The 19,530-nt window shown below is 45.2% G+C and overlaps 2 protein-coding genes across 2 annotated transcripts; both read right to left on the bottom strand.

Annotated features, from left to right (window-relative positions):
- Positions 1-339: 339 nt before the first annotated feature.
- On the bottom strand, positions 340-9,247 carry LOC130370093 (multifunctional procollagen lysine hydroxylase and glycosyltransferase LH3-like). Its single transcript, XM_056575767.1, has 16 exons — positions 9,040-9,247; positions 6,629-6,720; positions 6,352-6,488; positions 5,445-5,608; positions 5,128-5,240; positions 4,642-4,705; positions 4,409-4,506; positions 3,975-4,076; positions 3,224-3,355; positions 2,724-2,845; positions 2,132-2,236; positions 1,870-1,995; positions 1,530-1,671; positions 1,066-1,179; positions 847-918; positions 340-498 (listed from the first exon to the last, which is right to left on the bottom strand). The coding sequence occupies exons 1-16, from the start codon at positions 9,131-9,133 to the stop codon at positions 355-357; spliced, it is 1,821 nt and encodes a 606-aa protein (XP_056431742.1). The 5' UTR covers positions 9,134-9,247; the 3' UTR covers positions 340-354.
- Positions 9,248-10,801: 1,554 nt separating this feature from the next.
- On the bottom strand, positions 10,802-18,929 carry LOC130370431 (hemicentin-1-like). Its single transcript, XM_056576186.1, has 13 exons — positions 18,781-18,929; positions 17,822-18,407; positions 17,181-17,604; positions 15,592-16,202; positions 15,109-15,156; positions 14,316-14,460; positions 14,073-14,233; positions 13,650-13,895; positions 13,098-13,376; positions 12,163-12,405; positions 11,547-11,585; positions 11,125-11,238; positions 10,802-10,896 (listed from the first exon to the last, which is right to left on the bottom strand). Exons 4-13 carry the CDS (start codon positions 15,605-15,607, stop codon positions 10,802-10,804), a joined length of 1,386 nt encoding a protein of 461 aa, XP_056432161.1. The 5' UTR covers positions 15,608-16,202; positions 17,181-17,604; positions 17,822-18,407; positions 18,781-18,929.
- Positions 18,930-19,530: the final 601 nt, after the last annotated feature.

Below are 19,530 nucleotides of genomic sequence, written 5' to 3'. Positions count from 1 at the left end.
TGTTAACACCCAGCATTCTCTTGTTTATGTGCTAGCGTGTATTTCAGGGTGGGGGTGAGGTCAATATCTGATGTTTGATGTTCAATTTATTCACAGGTCTACCCGAACCCTAGGATCCATGACCCAACCCAGGACCCGTACGGCTTAGGGTCCATGTTTTATTACGGACTATTGGGTCCGGGTCAGGTTTCATTGTATTACTGTTCATCATTATGTGTAATACCTGAGTGGATCCAAGAAGAGCCGTGCTCAGGGCGGATCAGGAGAGAAACGCATGGAAGTGCTGTGTAGCTAACGGGATGATTAGGTCAAATAAGGTGACGTTCTCTCTCTCTCTCTCTCTCTCCCTCTCTCTCAAAGTCTCTCTCTCTCTCTCTCTCTCTCTCTCTCTACCTTGTGGCGTCCACCAGACCACTCCCCGTTCTCCTCCATGGTCTCCACCAGGTCGTCACACATCCTCTCGGAGAAGGCGGGGAACCAGTATACATCTGGACACGGCTAGACACACACACAAACACACACACACACACACCACACACAGACACACACACACACAGAGACACACACACAATCAGACACACAGATACACACACACAGACATACAAACACACACACAGACACACACACACACACAGAGACACACAGACACACACACAATCAGACACACAGATACACACACACAGACATACAAACACACACACAGACACACACACGTGTGATTTAGGAGAACATTGTCAAAATGGGGCTGCAAGGTACAATCTTTTTATTTTTTGATCTATTTTATTATAATATTTTTTTTTAAATATTAAACCCATCCACGTTATCCATCCATGTTGCCATGGTTACCTCTTCGACAAAGTTCTTCTGGTCCGTAAAAATCTTGGAGTAGTTTTCATGAATGTACTTCTCCTTCCAGTCCTACCACCCACACACACAAACACACACAGTTTAACAGTGCAGATGTTTAGAGGAGAGGGCAGATGTTTAGATGCCAGCCCAGATGTTGAAGCAGATTCTTAGAGCACGGTGCAGATGTTTAGAGGCCAGTACAGAGGTTGAACGTACCAAAGGGTTGTCGAAGATCTGCCACATGTCAGGGTGGAGTCTGGAGGTGTTGTAGTTGGTGGAGGAGACCAGGCGACCAAACTCATCTCGGTTCGACACGAACATAAACACACCCTGTTACACACACACACACACACACACACACACACACACACACACACACACACACACACACACACACACACACACACACACACACACACACACACACACACACACACACACACACACACACACACACAGAAGGGTTACCACCCATTATTCTGATTGGGGATTAGTCAAAGTCAAAGTCAACTTTATTGTTAGACCAATCATGCAACAAGTTACATAGAAGTCCAAAATGACGTTTCCCTACGCTCAAAATATGATAATACCTCACTTTACCTGGGATTAAAAGAGGCTACCTGGTATCATAACAGACGACTAAAGCTGATCCGGGATCAGTGCGGTTGGCGGGTTCCTACCTGGTCGCGTATGGTCCTGCAGAACACCATGTCGGGGTCCATGCCCTCCTGCTGGTAGAGGCTGCTCAGGGCCAGCCGGGACCTCAGCACCTTGCCCTGGATCAGGTACACCTGGGTGATGTAGGGCACGTTCCACACACCCCTGGTGGAGACACACCGCGTCACATTGAACTCACGCATGCTACTCAATAAAGACGTGACGCATCGAAGTTGCACGATAAAATATCAAATATATCACGTATACTGTTAACGGTGTCCCCCGTGGAAACACTACGCTTCTAGGTAATGTGTATGCGCCATGTGGATGTGTAATGTACACACGGGCGTCGGTAACACTCACACTCTCTTGGCCTGGACTATGTCGATGTAGTCCTCGGAGCGGGAGTAGAAGCCCTCGGGACTAAGAGAGCCCCAGAAGTTACTCCATAGCTTCCCATGTCTGGACAGCATGGGAGCGATCACCGGCCTGATAGAGAGAGACACACACACACACGCACGCACGCACACACACACACACGGAGGGAGAGGGGCCACACCGGGTGAGTAGGCGGTCTTATGTGTGAGGGCATAGCGTGTGTGGCGGTATGTGTATGAGAGCGTACTTGTTCTCCTCGATGAGTAGGCGCAGGATGTCGTTGTTGACGACCGCCACGTCAGAGTCGATGCTGAAGTAGTAGTCGCAGTCTGGGTTCTTCTTACACGCCTCCCTACGCACGCACGCGCGCACGCACACACGCACACACGCACACACACACACACACACACACACGCACACGCACACGCACACGCACACGCACACACACACACACACACCAGAATTTAGGGTCTATTGTTTCTAGAAACATGGATCTATGGGCTATATAGGTTTTAGGGTGGGTACAGGTAAATTGGCTCTAGATTGGGTTCTACAGGTTCTAGAATGGGTTAAGGTCTAAAGGCTCTACAATAGGTACAGGTCTACGGGTTCTAGAATTGGTTCAGGGTTCTAGAATGGATACAGGTCTATGGGTTCTACAATAGGTACAGGTCTATGGGTTCTAGAATGGGTAGAGGATTCTAGAATCGGTACAGGTCTGTGTGTTCTGGAACGAGTATGGGGTACACGGGTTCTAGAATGGGTGCAGGGTTTTAGAATGGGTTAAGGGTTCTAGCAGTGTCTAGGTTCTGGGGGGGTTCTATGGGTTCTACACTCACACAGCCATGGTTCTGGCCTGGTCCTGTTGGAGGTTCTCCTCCGGACCCACGAGGCGGGCCTCGGGGAACAAGGCCCTGTGGCGCTCCCAGAACTTCTGGATGTGCCGCTCATGATACACCACCTGGATTAGATTAGATTAACATGATACACCACCTGGATTAGATTAGGTTAACATGATATACCACCTGGATTAGATTAGAATAACATGATATACCACCTGGATTAGATTAGAATAACATGATATACCACCTGGATTAGACTAGATTAACATGATATACCACCTGGATTAGACTAGATTAAGATGATACACCACCTGGATTAGATAACATTAACATGATACACTTCCTTGATTTGATTAGATTCACAGGAAAGACCTGGATTATATTTCATCAACAAGATTATGATAATGTTATGATATATTAAATTTGATTATGTTAAATGAGATAGGAGCAGCAGTGAGATAGCTCGGGGGGGGGGGGGGGGGGGGGGGGGGTCTCACGTTGTTGTGTATGAAGAGTCGTATCCTAGAAACGGGGTAGTTGAAGGTCGTCAGCCTCTCCAGAAACTCCTCCAGGAACGGAGTCGGCTGCTCAATAAACACTGCAACATACACCAGGGGTAGCTCCTCGTCCTGCACGCACACACACGCACACGCACACGCACACACACACACACACGCGCGTGCGCGCACACACACACACGCACGCACGCACACACAGACACACAGACACACACACACACACACACACACACACACAAACAGAAACAGCAACATGAGGCACAATATGTGTGTTCACTTGCTTATGTGTGTGTGTGTGTGTGTGTTTATGTGTATATATGTGTGTGTGTGTGCGTGTGATAGTGTATGTGTGTGATGGTGTGTCTATATGTGTGTGAGTGAATGTGTGTGCATATGTGTGTGTGGGCGTGTGTTTGTGTATATTTGTATATAAATGTAAATGTCATACATATGTACATGTCGGTGTGTGTGTAGTGCATGCATATGTGTGTGTGTGTGTGTGTGTGTGTGTGTGTGTGCGCTGGGGCTGCCCGAATACATATGTTCAAGCTTTGAATAATCGTAAGGTAATTTTAGCGAATGTTTGAATATTCAGAGAGTTAAAAAATATATAAAAGTAAACATAGCATAGTGCGTATCACGTAGGATGACTGCTTGGACATCAGTGGCGTTGTGACGCATTCATCGGTCCGAGTTTGACTCAGATACGGCAGAGCTCCCGTGTGCATACCGGCAGGTCGTTGAGGTCCAGTACGTCGTTGTCACAGACGCCACAGCCGTTCTCATGGGTCCAGGCCGTAGGGACATAGTTGCCCAGGTAGTTCAGCTGGAGCTGCAGACAGACAGGTGGAGAGACAGGCTGAAGGTGAGACCGACAGGTTGAGAGACAGGTCAAAAGACAGACAAATATAGCGACGGTCAAACAGAGCGGTAGAGGGAGAGACACAGGAAGAGAGACAGATTGGTAGACAGACAGACAGGTCGAGAGAGGGTCAAGTAAAGAGATGGACAGACAGAGAGACAGGTAGAGAGACGGACAAGAGACAGACGAGTAGATAGACAGACAGGTAGAGACACAGACAGACAGGCAGGGACAGACATGTAGAGACCAGTTCTAGATGGACCGTATCGACATGACAGGATGTCAGTGATCACCATGGTTACCTTGGTGGGTCCGTTGCCATGGATGACAACAGGAAGTGTATCGTAAGCAACATTCCGGACCCTCACCCGGGCCTTCTCAAACTTCAACACCACCTCATCTGAAACACAATGGGACCTTCATGAACACAGATTGTGTGTGTTTGTGTGTGTGTGTGTGCGCGTGTGCGTGCCTGTGAAATGGAATGTGCATGTCAACGTGTGAGTGTGATGATATGTGTGTGTCTCTGTCTCACCAATGGCTCCGTTGAGGTTCTGGAATATTCTGGATCGGTGGTCCAGCGTCATGTTGTACTTGCTCTGGAGATAGAAACAGATTATTTTCACTGTAAAGTAAGCAAAGTACTTCTTCCTCTAGAGTAGTATCTTTACTTGCTGTACAGTATTAGCACCACTTCTTTTAGAGTATTAGAACTACTTCCTGTAAAGTAAAATAACTACCTTCTGTAGAGCATAAGTGCTACTTCCTGTCGGCCATTAGCTCTACCTCCTCTAGTTTTGTTCAGTCGTAGAAATGGGGTCGCAGTTTAAGTAGTTTAGCAGGTTGCGGGTATTGGTTAGTATCTTGGTATAGGAATGTGGTATTAGTAGTATTATAGCATTATTAGAAGTATTATAGTAATATTAGTAGTATTAGTAGTAGTAGTAACTCGTAGGTTGATATCCAGGTATATCTTGGTGTAGAGTAGAAGTATTCTAGTAGTATTAGTAGTCGTACTAACTCGTAGGGTTTGGTCCAGGTATATCTTGGTGTAGAACAGCTGGTCATCGTCGCTGTCTTTGTTTCTCCACTGCTGGACGATGGAGCTGATGTCTGGGGCATAGCCCATGAAGCCTGTATACCAAGAGAACACACAGCTGTATATAGTATATGTAGTACTAGTACCTCCATGGTAGCTCTTGCCTATGTGGACAGGGGTTACATATACTATACATAGTAGTATTCCTAGAACTAGTAGATCCAGAGTTGAGGTAGCTCTTCCCCATGTGGAAAAATGGGTGTATATAGTATAGATAGTAGTATATGCAGTACTAGTACCTCCAGAGTTGAGGTACCTCTTCCCTACGTGGACAGGGGGGTACTTGGAGGCCAGCCTCTGGTCCGGCCAGCAGAAGCCCTCCGCCGAGAAGATGACCCGGTGACCGTACCTCCGGAACCTGCGGAGGAGCTCCTCGGGGCCCGACGCAAAGATGACATCATAACTAGAGAGAGAGAGAGAGAGAGAGAGAGAGAGAGAGAGAGAGAGAGAGAGAGAGCATAATGAGCGAGAGAGGTGATAGACACAGCATGATTAATTGGTATTTAAACGCATTTGCATTAAGATGTAAAAAATAGTAACATTTGTGTTTGCTCCGTTTTCCAATGATGATTGGACAATGGAAATTATTTATTACAGCTGCAAATTATTGATTACGTTTGATCTCCTTTGAAAGTCAATGAAGATTATCTTTGCTGTGTTTTGATAATAAAGTCACTTTCTTGACTGTGGATCCACGTGTCCTTATTTTTAGGACTGTTGGGCGTCAACCCCGCCCAAACAGTGGCTTAGTAAAAGAAGAACGCCACTGTAACAATTTAACAGAGATGTGTCATGTTTTCCTGGCCTTCTGGTGAACCTGTAGGAGGTCAGGTGACCAAAGGGAAACAGGACAGGCCGACATTGTCATCATTATTGTTGTGACAATGCGTGACTTTGTAAACGTTGGGTTCTCTTCACAGAGAGAGACACAGGGCAGGCTATCAGGTAGCAGGTCAGAGATACATGGATATCGAGGCTCCCATATCATGTGTTTCGTTCTGCTTTAATATCCACAGAGCTGTTCAACCACGCCCAGACACACCCACCCACACCCACACCCACCCACACACACACACACACACACACACACACACACACACACACACACACACACACACACACAAACACACACCCACACAGCGTTACCTGTCTACGAAGAGGATGACCAGGTGCCGCTGGTCACCGTGTTTCAGAAGCTCTTTCTTCAGCCAGCGAACCTTCTGCCCCCCCCCAACCGTATTGGCCACGTCCCCCCCCTTCCACTCCTCCCCCAGACCCAGCACCTACACACACACACACACAATAAGAAATAAACACACAAATGTTCAGCGATCACAGTTTATATTCACAGTGTGTGTGTGTGTGTGTGTGTGTGTGTGTGTGTGTGTGTGTGTGTGTGTGTGTGTGTGTGTCTGTGTGTTACCTTGACAGTGTAGTTGAACTCTTTGGCGGTCCTCATAAACCGTTTGTAGCCATCGGTCTCCTCTGTAGCTGCTGTGATAACTAGCAAGCTCTCTACACACACACACACACACACACACACACACACACACACACACACACACACACACACACACACACACACACACACACACACACACACACACACACACACACACACACACACACACACACACACACACACACTCAATGAATTGCTCTTGTTCCGCATGAAACTGGGACAAACATTTTCAGTGAGCCTCCCATTGTGCCTCAGAGGAGAGGGGAGAGGAGATGAGAGAGAAAAGGGAGGAGGTTGGAGAGGAGAGAGGAGAGGAGTGAGGAGGAGAGAAAGAGAGAGGGGAGAAGAGGAGTAAGGAGAGAGGTGAGCTGAGTTGAGGAGAGGAGTGATGAGGGGAGAGGAGAGGGGTGAGGAGAGTATTGAGGTGAGGAGAGGAGAGGAGAGGAGAGGACAGAGGTGAGCAGGAAGAGAGAGCAGAGAGGAGGGGAGAGGAAAGACGGGAGGAGAGTGGAGGAGGAGAGATGTAAGTTTGTCCTTACATAATACTTTGTATCCCTGATCACTCAAAACGTACTATCTGTGTTCAACAGATTACTCTCAGGTATTCTAATCGCCTTCCCTGCTCCTAGGATGCAGCCAACATATCGACTGCTTTTCGAAGACTGGTAATCCCAACCTATGTTGGTTGCATATATCTGGTCCCGGACAGTTTGTGTAACTACTTTTTTTTAACATACAGGGCTCGATTATCTCATTCCCACTGTATAAATGCTTAAAACATCTGAATAAACTTTGAATCTCTTTGAGTGATACTGCCTTGTGTCATATTGATTCCCGGGCCGCTTTGCTTTTAGAGATGGTTAGGCACATAGACAGATAGTTATTTTGCTATGTTCCACGTAAGATATGTTGTAGTTATACTGATGCTATGTTCTAGATAGATTCAGTTATGATGTTTTCCGGATAGGTTTAGCCTGATGATAGGTTCTAGATTGTTCTAGTGAGTGATAGTGCAAGTGATATGTTGTAGTGATGATTGTTCTGTCTAGATAGTTACAGGGATGAGTTTTAGAAAAATGTAAAAATAGTTTTCTAAATTTTAGTTCTAGACAGAAAAGTATAGGTATAACTTGTTGGTAGTTTTATCTTTATATAATTTATTCTAGATAGCTATCTTTTTGTAGGTTTGTTGAACGACCTATATAAATTTTTTTAACAGGCAGAATATTCAAGGTAAAGTTAGTTAAACATGTTAATACTCACAGAATAGTGATAATATTAAAGACCAACGTACAAATATGTAGACAATGAAAAAAAAGGTTATGCGGTTAAGTATGTAGATATATAATACTTCTGCCATGAAATGTCTTACTAAACGTTGTGTATGGTCAGTAACGCTCTCAGGACATGTCTATAAATATTGAAGTTGTGTGTAAGTATTAAGTAACGCTCCCAGCCTCCCACGACATGTCCTGACAAAGTGTGTAGTTGTGTTAGTAACGCTCCCACGATATGTCTAGATAAAGGATGTGTTGTGTTAGTAACACTAACAGTCCAAGGACATGTCTGGATAAAGGATGTGTTGTGTTAGTAACGCTGCCACGACATGTCTAGATAAAGGATGTTTAGTGTTAGTAACGCTCCCACGACATGTCTAGATAAACGTTGTAGTAACGCTGCCATGTCATTCCCAGAAAAAGATTGTGTTGCGTTAGTAAAGCTGTCCTCTTATTCTCCGTTAGCACGTTAGCTCCCTGCTAGCTCTCAGAAAGCTTCAGATCCACTGATGGTAACACTTGTGGTATTACTATGAGTTATATTTATCTGAGGTCAGAATAGAAACCCAGAGTTAATGGAGTGAGCAAGTAAGGGGTAGAATAAGGAGAAGCAGCTGCAGGGGTGGCCTAGTCCCAAGCGAAGAAGGGGACATTTCGACCCCTCAGTCGCAGTTCCCAAATGGAGAGTCCAACTCCTAAAATTATAAGTCTTATCTGATTTATTAATAATGGTGATCACTCACTAATATTGCCTAACTAAGGACAGCTTGGGTCATTCTCTTTGTATCGGCATGCATTTGGTTTCACACAAATCAACGTTTATCATGAATGAGGAACTTTCTGTGAAGTCTTTGACGCGTTCAATGGAAAAATATACGCGTCACAGAATTATTGTCAGAAAGTTGCTCATATCTATGTACCATTAAATACATTGAGATAACACTTATATATCTCGTGAATAATGATATATAACACTTATATCTCATGAATAAGGTATTCCATGGAACTGCAACTAAGAGGTCGTGGTGGAAACGTCCTCGCTTGGGACTGGGTGGCTCCACGAAGCCGGCGAGGGGTCGCTGTGGCCGGGCTCACCTGGGTGGGCGCTCGGCTCCGCTGCGGAGCTCTGGAGGACGAGGAGGAGACCCATGAGGAGAGCCAGGAGGAGAAAAGGACCACAAGACGCCATGTTGGTGTAGAACAGCTTGGATGTTATTCTCTCTGTCCGCTTGTAAATCTGCACTCCGCCAGCCCCTCTCCCCACGTCCCAAATTCTCCAGGAATCTCAGACCGTTCTTCACAAAAATTGTCATAACAAATATTAGTCCCGCCCCTTTCAGCATTTTGACCAATCAAACCCAAGCAATGCCAGAGTGACGCAGAGAAGGACCAATGGGACGTGACAGAGGCAGACAGCGGACCAATCAGCTGTGGACAAATGGAAACGAGGAATCACAGGAGTTTTTCTTTGCCCGTGGGCTGCAGAAAGTTCGCGAATGCGTGAAAGTGAATCCTATGCCACGTCCTTTAAATTCCTTAGCCCGTGGAGACAAACACACACACACACACACACACACACACACACACACACACACACACACACACACACACACACACACACACACACACACACACAGTCACACACACACACACACACACACACACACACACACACACACACACACACACACACACACACACACACACACACACACACACACACACACACACGCACACACACACACCCACACACACACACACACACACATACCCACTACACACACGCACGCACAGGCACAAGCGCACACACACACACACACACACACACACACACACACACACACACACACACACACACACACACACACACACACACACACACACACACACACACACACACACACACACACACATGCATACATACATACATACATACACACGCGCAGGCACAAGCGCGCGCACACACACACACACACACACACACACACACACACACACACACACACGCACGCACGCACGCACACATACATACATACATACATACATACATACATACATACATACATACATACATACATACATACATACATACATACATACATACATACATACATACATACATACATACACACGCACACACACGCACACACACACTAACACACACTAGTAATAATATAATTTAGTAGGCTACTTATAATTTAAATATTACGAATCTAACAATAACTAATATTAATCCCAACTTAGTTAATAATAATAAGTAACGCAGTGAATATTTGAGCTTGTAGGCTTCATTGATGGTAAATACGAGAATAGGGAGATTTATAGACATAGTAGGCTATATTGTCTTTATTACAAGGTTATTATAATAATAATAATAATAATACATTTAATTTAGAGGCGACTTTCAAGACACCCAAGGTCACCTTACAGAGCATATAGTCATCATACATTTTTTAAAAAACAAGACATTGTGTAAAAATAAATAAACATAAGCAATAAGAAATAAATAAAACAAAAACAAGTCAAAACAAAACAAAAAAACAATCAAAACAGTGATCAGTTAGACGTTGTGTGCGAGGATTATACTCATGTTGGTTTAACAGGATTACCATTTACTGCCTTTAGTGCCAAGAGTCCTGCTGTGTGTGTGTGTGTGTGTGTGTGTGTGTGTGTGTGTGTGTGTGTGTGTGTGTGTGTGTGTGTGTGTGTGTGTGTGTGTGTGTGTGTGTGTGTGTGTGTGTGTGTGTGTGTGTGTGTGTGTGTGTGAGAGCATGCATGTGGGTGGGCTTGTGTTTAACGAGGTCCTTAAAGAAAAGCCTTATTCATAAATACAACGTTTAGAAAGCATAGATAGCAATTATTTCAGATGCTGGGTGGTGACATCCTGTGTGACATCATCATATTCTTCATCCAATCCCTGGTCAGCCGCATTGACTCGGTCAACTGAGACTGCTGTTATATTAGAAGTCAACACATTAGAGTGTGTGGGTGTATAGTAGTGTGTGTTTGTGCGTGTGTGTGTTGGTGTGAGTATGTGTGTGTGTACCTGCAGGGTGGTGGTATAGTAGTGTATGTATCTGTGAAGACTGGTTGCAGTAGTGTGTGTGTGTGTGTGTGTGTGTGTGTGTGTCTGTGTGTCTGTGTGTGTGTGTGTGTGTATTTTTTAGTAAGTGCGTGTACCAGCAGGGGAGCAGTCTACTGACATCAGCAGCATAGTAGAGATGCCTTGCAGGAGCATCACCACCAGGTAGAAGGCTGCTCTCCAAACCAGGGTGCGGAGCCAAGCTGCTTCAGCTAGAGCACAAAAACATTACTTTCTATCTATACCTTGTGTCTCATATTTACTGTCTGTGCATATTTCATATTGCATTGTCTTTATTTAATATTTAATTACTATGTGTATTTAATATTTAATATTGATCTATTTTTCATCTCTCATTTTGACTCACATCTATATAGTTAATCAAGATATAACCCAACGATATTGTGTCATCTTTCTCTCTTTATCATCCAATTTAGGGAGATCATTGGAGTGATATCATTGAATTGTTTGGGTTTGAGGAAGTGATGTCATAGGGACTGCTTTCCTGTCTACATCTCACCTTTCTCCTCAGGCTCAGACGGAGAAGCCTGGAGTCCCCCTGTAGAAATTACCACATGTTAGCACAGCTAGCATAGTGGGGAGCGTACCTATGTTCCCCCGGGTCCCCGCTTTGTATGTGACTGGGGAACACCCTGTGAGCAAATCTTTTTTTCGTAGGATGGTAGGGGCAAGTTCCGCCTTTTTCGCCACTGATTCGCCTGTGATTGGTTAGAATGGCTCTCCTCCGATTGGTTATGGTTAGGGTTAGGTTTAGGGTTAACCCTCACCCTAAACCTAACCCTAACCCTAACCCTAACCCTAACCCTGACCCTAAACCTGACCCTAACCCTTAGCACCCGGGGAACATAGGGATGACCCCGCATAGTGCTACACAGATAGCATACTGTTACCCAGCTACACAGCTATCGTACCGCATCAGAGCTAACATTCCGCTACACAGCTACAGAGCTAGCATACTGCTATACAGATAGCATATTGCTATACAGCTACCCAGGGAGCATACGGCTATACAGCTACTAGACCGATATACTTCTTATAGCCAAGGGTTGAGGTGTTGATGAGCAAGATACGATAAGCGTTAGCATTTAATTTCAAAGGTCCTCCTGAGTTCTCACCTCTGACAGCCAGCCAGCTCTCAGGGGACTCTCCAAGGCCAGACATGCTACACTTGTACAGGCCTTCATCGGACTTGGAGACATTATATATGGTCATCCTTGCTGTAGGCGGAGTCTTGATGATGGAGCCGTCTTTATAGAAAGTTGAGAAACTTGAGGAAGGGGTCTTGGTTCTACAGCTCAGAGTCACAGTCTGTCCGTCCATCACAGAAAGGACTGGACTCTCCAGGATAACAGGACCATCTGAAACACATAACAGATCCTTTCCTACATTGCACAAGGTTAAGTCAAGGGTTTGGTTAAGGTAAAAGTTATAGATAAAGTGTTGTTAAGATTGGGGATGGTTAGGAATAGGTTAGGGTTAAGATAAAGGGGTGTTAAGGTTATGGAAGGGTTAAAGGAGAAATCCGGTGTAAAATGGTGTACACCGGATTTCTCCTTTAAGATAATGGATGGTAAGGTGATGTTAAACATAAAGGAGACTTAGGTTATGGTTAAGATAAGGGAGGGTTATGATTAGGTTGAGAGTTTCCTTAAGACAATTGAATGTTTGGTTAGGGTTAAGATAGAGTAGGATAAGGTTACGGTTAAGATAATAGAGGGTTAGGTTAGGGATAACTTAGGGGAGGCTGAGGGTTTTGTTAACATAAGTGAGGGTTAGGTTTGTGATAAAGAGGTATTAGGGTTAAGGTTGTGTTAGGGTTAGGTAAGGGTTAAGATAAAATAGTTGGGGTAAGGTTAGTGTTAGTGTTAAGATAAAGAAGGGGTAGGTTAGGGTTAAGATAAGGGTGGATTATGCTTAGGGTTAGGGTGAGGGTTTGGAAAAGATATGGGAGGGTTAGGGTTAGGTTAGGGTTAAGATAAAAGAGGTTTAGGGTTAGGTTAAGATGAGGTCAGTTAGGTGAGGGTCAGAGTGGAGCAAAAGGTTATCGTACCGTGGACTGTTATATTGACCATGTTGCTGTGTTGGCCAGTAGCAGACCGGCACCAGTAGGTGGCGGTGTCGTACTTCTTGGTGAAGTTGAGATGGCAGAGCCCCGGGCTGGGGCTGCCCCAGTTGTCTCCGCATGCCGACAGGCTGGAGGCAGCGGGCAGCGCCACCCTCCACACCCTCCATCCCCCACCCGACCCCCCGCAGAAAACCGTCACCTGCTGGTACTCAAAGACCTGCTGGCTCCCGTTGGACACCCAAAGGGTGGCAGGGACATAGGCCCCTGAGAGAGAGAGAGAGAGAGAGAGAGAGAGAGAGAGAGAGAGAGAGAGAGAGAGAGAGAGAGAGAGAGAGAGAGAGAGAGAGAGAGAGAGAGAGAGAGAGAGAGAGAGAGAGAGAGAGAGAGAGAGAGAAATAGAGAGAGAGAGAGAGAGAGAGAGAGAGAGAGAGAGAGAGAGAGAGAGAGAGAGAGATGGATAGTGGAATGGATGGATGGTAAACGGATATATGGACGGGTAGGTTGGATGATTGATACAGGAACATGTTCTTTGACTACCTTGTGTGTTCAGCCAGCTCTCAGGGGAGTGTCCCAGGCCAGACACACTACACTTGTACAGGCCTTCATCAGACTTGGACACGTTGTAGATGGTCATCCGTGCTGTCGGCGCAGTCATGACGAGTAACCCGTCTTTATAGAAATCAGCGGAGAAACGTGGGGATAGAGTTCTTGTCCGGCAGCTCACAGTCACATTATGTCCCTCCATCACGGGAAGGACTGGACTCTCAAGGATCACATGACCACCTGGAACACACAGCACACTAATAGTACAACTTATAGCATCTAAACCATTGGATAAAAAGTATGGCCTGTATAGTGATGATGGTACTTTCATGGAAACTGATTAACACAGGTTGTTGCATGGAAACACTGAGGCGCTGATGAGTGCGGTGATGGGAACAGTGGTGATGATGGTGTGACCTGTGACATTGATGTGAAGGGCGGAACTGCTTTCTCCCTGGGAGGACTGACACCAGTACAGGCCACTGTCAGACTGCTTGCTCGTGGCTATGAGGCAGTTGGTGGAAGATGATTCCCCCCAGTGACTCCCACACCAAGACAAACCTCCGCTTAGCAAAGGGCTGCAGACCCAAAACAGCATCAACATCATGATCAAGTGATCGTAAATACATGATCCATTATCGTCATCGCCATGAACACAACCTTTCGTGAGTAAATCTCCAGACGATCCACGTGGAAGATCCTTCGGGACTGTCTGCTGGATCGCATCCCAGAGACAAAGATTCATACTCGAACACCTGCCCTCCACTGGGAGAGACAGTCAGGGAGACCGGGCCAGAGACATAGCCTTGGACAGACAGAGAGAGAGAGGGAGACAGTCAGAGAGACCGGGCGAGAGACATAGACTGGGACAGACAGAGAGAGAGAGAGAGGGAGACAGTCAGAGAGACCGGGCCAGAGACATAGCCTTGGACAGACAGAGAGAGAGAGAGGGAGACAGTCAGAGAGACCGGGCGAGAGACATAGACTGGGACAGAGGGAGAGAGAGAGACAGTCAGGGAGACCTGGCGAGAGACAAAGACTGGGACAGAGAGAGAGAGACCGTCAGGGGGACCAGTCGAGATACAAAGGAGAGAGAGACAGTCAGGGAGACCCGGCGAGAGACAAAGGAGAGAGAGAGACAGTCAGGGAGACCCGGCGAGAGACACAGACTGGGACAGAGAGAGAGAGAGAGAGAGAGACAGGCCAGACAGGACATGAGAAACAATCAGAACCTGTTTATAGAAACAGTGTGAACATCTCTGGTTATAGAAACAGAACACAGCCTAACAGTCAGAGCACAGCATTGCTGTAACAACAGAAAACATCCTGACTATAGAAACAGCCAGGGCAGAACCTGGCTATACAAACAGCCAGGGCACAACCCTGCTATAGAAGCAGTCAGAGCACATCCTGGTTTTAGAAACAGCCATAACTTGTGTTGATAGGTATTTACCGTAAGTCTGTGATGAGGCGAGCAGAAGAACCAACAGCAGAACTGAAACTACAGCAGCAAAACCAAGAGATAGTGGTGTTATATAACCCTCATCCTTTAACTCTGTAATGTTTAACTTAATAACATTTAACTCTCTAACCCTAAAGATATTTAATTTCTAAACTCTTACCTTTATCCCTCTAACCAGTAACTCTCTAACCCTTTAACTCTTTCTTTCCTAAACTCTATAACCTTTTAAATCTCAAACTTGTCCCCTCTGTCCTTTACCTCTCTTTCCTTTAACTCTATACCCCTTGATTCTCAAACCTTTAACTCTCAAACCTTTAAGTCTCAAACCTCTAACCCTTCTAACATTTAAGGTTCTTTCCCTTTAACCCTATAACCTTAACTCTAGACCTAACCCTCTTAATCTCCTTTAACCCTAACACAAGTGTTTAAGTGTTTCAGAGGGACCGTATAGGACAGACTTCGAGCTGGACTCACCGTGAAGAGCAGACATCCTGTGTTTGACGGATTGCTCTACACTACATGGTTCAAGAGATGAATGTGATGGTGCTAACCACAGAATCGCACTACCCCGCCTGCTCTACTTACCATTTAACCACGTACCCCCTTGGTAACAGGCGACCATGAAGACTATCAGTATAACACAGGCTTCCTGTTTCCAGTTCGGAAAATTTAAACTTAAACTTAAACTTAGTGACATCATCATAACACTGACCGACCCGCTGCCGGGACTCCTGCAAAATCAGTACTGCAGGGTCCTTACCAGAAGAGAACTGTTTTTGTACTGAGCAGTTCCCAGTGTAACCAGTAGAAGACTGTGGTTGTACCGGACAGCTCCCATTATAACCAGTAGAAGACTGGGCAGCTCCCACTATAATCAGTAGAAGACTGGTTGTAATGGGAAGCTCCCACTATAATCAGTAGAAGACTGGTTGTAATGGACGGCCCCATGTCTAACCAGTAGGAGATTGTAATGGTTCTTGTCAGCTCCCAGTATAACCAGTAGAACGTGTTATTGTTGTGCTTGTGGTGCTGACTCATCTTGTGTTGTCAGTGTCTGATTTCCCGTCAGGGCCGCTGCCATCAGCCTGTTCAGAGGGATGAAGTTCGGCCTGTGAGCAAACCGATCAATAGGAACAACTCGATCAATAGAGCGAGAAAGAGAGAGATGGTTAACCAAACTCTGAGTCAGTGTTTGCGGTGAGTCAGAATTCAGAGGTTAAAGGATAGTTATTACTGAACTCTATGGAAAAATAGCTCAACAAATAACTCAAAGTAAAGTTGAATTGTATTTGCATTCAACTTGTAGGATTATGTTCTTCTGTCAGAGACAGAAGAAAGCAAAGGGTTACATGGCACGGCCGTTACCCCCTTTTATGACATCGTGGGAAGCTTAAATTGTAAATATTACCATCTGGTAAACAAAGGCTTTTGGTTAATTGGGGGACAGACACCCTCCAGAACCCAACCCAAGTGAATAAGAACCCATGACTTGGAACACTCGGTGGACTTCTCCTGGCGTACCTTTTAGAGTATGAAGTAAGACGCAGGGCGGAACTTCCATCTGAGGCCTCCGATTATTGTAGTGTACGCCTGTTATATTATATGTTGATGCATGTTGTGATGTATCTCTGATTGTAAGTATTGTGTGCTTTTTGCATCTAAATATCTCATCTGTCTTAGACGCTAACTCTGATAGAGAAATTGCCACGACATGTGCCACTCAGAAGGAGTGGGGATTTTGCTCTGATGATGACTGGGTACATACACACCCAAACACACACACCCAAACACACACACACACACACACACACACACACACACACACTCAGATATACTTTTTTAAATGAACACATGTCCACATGCACGCTCCCACTGAAACTCTCACACACACACACACACACACACACACACACACACACACACACACACACACACACACACACACACACACACACACACACACACACACACACACACACACACACACACACACACACACACAAACCCCAGCCACTTGCTCAAACGCACATTTTCCTGTCCTCTTTTCTCCTTTCTCCTCTCACCTCTTGTCTCTTCGCTCCTCTTTTTATTCTACCCCGTTCTCTCATCATCTCCTCCACTTTCTTCTCCTCTCCTCCTCTCTTTTCTCCTCGTCTCCCAACCTCTCTCCTCTCTCACCAGGGCGTCAAGTGTCCGTCTGGCTGCAAATCCTGGGTCTGATGGGCACGGTTATACTGGCCTGTGGCCTTCTTGGAGGCCTTGATGACATCTGAGGGGGGCTTCCATTTGAAACCGGGCTTGAAGGTCGGCCATCTTTATGGTCATTATTGAGGACAGGGTGCCATCCAATGCTAGGCTGATTCTGGTCTTGGTTTTGTTCAGTCCCACAACTGAAAACACCCTCTCAGCGTCTGCGTTGGAATGGGGCAACACCAGGACCAGCTTGGCGACGGCAGCAAGCCTCTCTAATTCGTTGGCTCCGGTCACCTATGGAAAATGCATCAAGAACACAATGGAAGAACATACCTTGATTTTTTATTGATTATTTAAAACTGTACGTATACTGTAGGTATACCATTAACACAGTTCAGATAAAATATGCAAAATTTGCAAAATGCATGACAATATGTGCATGCAACAATTTTATAGCAACACAGCCAAGCCACACCTGCCAAATGGAAACACAACAAAATAAATTGTTTACCTTATGTTTCCGGGTTGCCATTTCAGCCCAGAAGCTTTCCATTTCAGTTTCGTCCTACAGGGATATCATTGGCATGGGTTTGGATAACTAAGAAACTCCTCACCCAGAAGGTTATGCTCCTCTGGACCATGGTATGGGAGGAGATGGGGAAACCTATTTAAGAAAGTAGAGTTACATGTTGTTACGTTTTAGGTATATTGTCATCAACCAGCAGCAGTTCATACACATCTTTGAGGAGAAGCCATATAAGAATAGCTCATGTGCAGTTTAGGAGAGAACATATATCATCATAAAAAGCAGGGTATTTTAGCTAAGATGATAGACAATATTTGGAGGAAAAAAGAAAACCAAGTACAGGGCATCTCCGATGTCACTTTCAGCCCTCTGCCGTACATCTACACATTTTGAATGTTGTAGTGGCTCTTTCAGTGGCAGCTTCTTTAGTGCATAGTCCACAGCACTTGTCAGGAAACATAACACAGGTTCATGGAATTAATCCACCTGCTGTGGTTTACTTTGATGTCACCCTTGTCAAGTAGTCTGTTGAGTTTAGCCCGGGTTGTGAACCCAATGTTCAACTTTCTTCCTGTTAGAGATACAGCATACCTTGTTAACATAAATGATATAACATGCTGATGCTGCAATATCAGCTAGACACATAGGGCAAGAAATCCAACCAGAAGCCCACTGTTAATGGAGGGACTACCACACACCTTACAAGGTTTCTACTCATGAAGTGACAAAATGCTAGGTAAAAGGCTAAATATCACATGTTATGTATCACATAGCCAATGTTCAAGGCTTAGCCAACGAACCGAGACATGGAGGAGGACCTCCATGTACTCTGCTTCATGGAGCTCACAAAACTCTGTTCCAGACATTTAATTCCATATCATATCTTTTCTACAGCTCAGCATTTCAATATTACACTTAATAGTATCGAACATGCATAGGCCTACCTATCAGGTATCCTTTCCGATTTGTGCTACCCTTGAACCAGTAACCGATGTCCACTATCATGTCCTCCAAATCAAAATGGGACACCTGCAATGCATTAATCATATCATAACATAATCAGTCAATGCCTGTTATTAAGATTCAAATAAAAAGTTACATGTAAAGACCTTAAAGGGGACATATTATACCACCAGGTGTGAGTGTGATTAGCCTTACAAGCCGTTTCGAAAATCTGCCCCATATGACATCACTCGTGGGCGTGTCCACCTAGATCTGTGCTGGATAGATGAGCATCGTTTCCTTCAGTCCACTGGGAAGGCTGGTAGACGGATCTATCCTGCACAGATCTATGTGGACACGCGAGGTGCGAGGTTGGCGGTTGCAGCCGTGGACTCCGCGGCTGAACCGTGGATCGGGCGGATGACGCGACAAAAAAAAATATTTTAATTAAATTCGGGCGGTTGGCGGTTAAAACAATAAAAATATAAATATTTATAAATATTTGTATTTTATATATTATAAATATTTTATTTTATTATTTATTTTCTTTAAAGTTATTTTCCCAGCAAACTGGCCTGTTCCCTAGAGTAGCAGTATGGGGAATCCAAGTTGAAACAACTTGCCCAAAGGTTCAGACTTGATGACAGAAAAATTCTTGAAGGCTATAGGGATTTTAAGGATAACTCAAGCATCATTCCAGAAAACCTTGCACCACTCCTGAATATCGACCATCTCATTCCAGTTAGCACTGC

Source organism: Gadus chalcogrammus, chromosome 17 (assembly GCF_026213295.1).
Source record: "Gadus chalcogrammus isolate NIFS_2021 chromosome 17, NIFS_Gcha_1.0, whole genome shotgun sequence".
Lineage (NCBI taxonomy): Eukaryota > Metazoa > Chordata > Actinopteri > Gadiformes > Gadidae > Gadus > Gadus chalcogrammus.
Note: the sequence above shows the minus strand (reverse complement) of the source record. Positions and strands in the feature narration are given on the sequence as shown.

Bases quoted from the DNA above. Each gene is read 5' to 3' on its own strand.
- LOC130370093 (XM_056575767.1), bottom strand. From the start codon at position 9,133: ATGGCGTCTTGTGGTCCTTTTCTCCTCCTGGCTCTCCTCATGGGTCTC. The intron at 2,846-3,223 runs GTGAGACCCCCC...AATCTAATCCAG, and splicing joins GACTCTTCATACACAACAAC to GTGGTGTATCATGAGCGGCA. The intron at 2,237-2,723 runs GTGAGTGTAGAA...GTGCGTGCGTAG, and splicing joins CAGGCCAGAACCATGGCTGT to GGAGGCGTGTAAGAAGAACC.
- LOC130370431 (XM_056576186.1), bottom strand. The intron at 13,896-14,072 runs GTCACACCATCA...TGTGTGTTCCAG, and splicing joins CCTTCACATCAATGTCACAG to GTGGTCATGTGATCCTTGAG. The intron at 10,897-11,124 runs GTACACGCACTT...CTAATATAACAG, and splicing joins AGTAGACTGCTCCCCTGCTG to CAGTCTCAGTTGACCGAGTC.